This window comes from Morone saxatilis, unplaced genomic scaffold, assembly GCF_004916995.1.
Source record: "Morone saxatilis isolate NCDOM2014 unplaced genomic scaffold, NCSU_SB_2.0 Contig3, whole genome shotgun sequence".
NCBI lineage: Eukaryota > Metazoa > Chordata > Actinopteri > Moronidae > Morone > Morone saxatilis.
In genome coordinates this window covers 130,341-131,399 of record NW_023339873.1, presented here as the reverse complement: position 1 = coordinate 131,399, position 1,059 = coordinate 130,341, and the positions used below count along the sequence as shown (strand labels likewise).

The following is a 1,059-nucleotide window of genomic DNA, read 5'->3' as shown; positions in this document are numbered from 1 at the left end:
AGGCTGATCAGGTTGTCTGATGCTTTAATAATTAGAGTATTGATCAGTGATCAGGATCATTATTAGCTAGCTGTACTCGACATTTTGCTGTGAATGGTTGCTGATTATTGGTTGCTGATTATTGGTTGCTGATGGAACATGTGATTGTTTTTAAGGTGGTATGGCGGGTCTTCAGTCGATGATGCGTCAGTTCCAGCAGGGAGCCGCCGGCAACATGAAAGGCATGATGGGATTCAACAACATGTGACCACCGACCAACCAGCTGCCTTAAAATATTAAAAACTTAACATGAAAGCTCCGCCTCCTGACAGGTACAGGTGGAGAGGGGCGGGGCTTAGAGAGGGAGAGAGAGAGAGAGAGAGAGCAGGACGTGTAGAGAACCAAAATAAAAGCAGGGTTTCGGTCGTTTCCTTTGCTGCTTTTCACAAGAAAATAAAAAATTCTGCTTTTAGAAAAACTGCCAGAAAAAGTTTAAAGGAGCAGTTCATCGTTACAGGAAGCTTCTTCTTCTGTTCCCTTTTCAAACTATCCGTCTGCCAGCGCCGGACTGCTCCTTTAAACGATGAAGAGGAGGGTGAGGAGGAAGATGAGCTGGTTGTTTTTGGTCCTGGTTAATTTAATTCTGTATAAGATGTTTGTGTATAAGATTTAAACAAAGCAGAGTCTCATCCTGATTGGATGAGGAGACGCCACATGATGATGATGATGATGATGATGATGAAGATGAATATAACATTAGTTAGTGACAGTATTTTTGTCATATAATAAACATTTGTATTGCACCATTTTAAACCTGCAGTGTGTTTTTATTTTTATTATTATTAGTGGTAGAACTTTACAGTTGTAATGCTGCTGACACGAGTTAAAATTAAGGCAGTTTGTTGACAATGAAGCTATTATTATTATTATTATTATTATTATTATTGGGAGATATTTTTTTATTCTTTGAGCTGCTTCCAGCTCAGAGATGAACAGATGAAAAGTAAATTAGGACCGTGTGGATTTTAGGTTCTTCTTCTAGTTCTTGTTTATTGTTGTTTATTGTTTATTGTTTATTTG

General features: G+C 38.2%; 1 protein-coding gene across 1 annotated transcript in view; it reads left to right on the top strand.

The window, feature by feature from the left end:
* LOC118337535 (signal recognition particle 54 kDa protein-like) overlaps positions 1-792 on the top strand; it is a 1,328-nt gene extending 536 nt beyond the window's left edge. Inside the window, exon 3 of the mRNA XM_035674627.1 lies at positions 156-792. Coding sequence (XP_035530520.1) covers positions 156-247 — 92 coding nt within the window. The 3' untranslated portion in view covers positions 248-792. The remainder of the gene's footprint in view (positions 1-155) is intronic.
* The last annotated feature ends 267 nt before the right edge of the window (positions 793-1,059 follow it).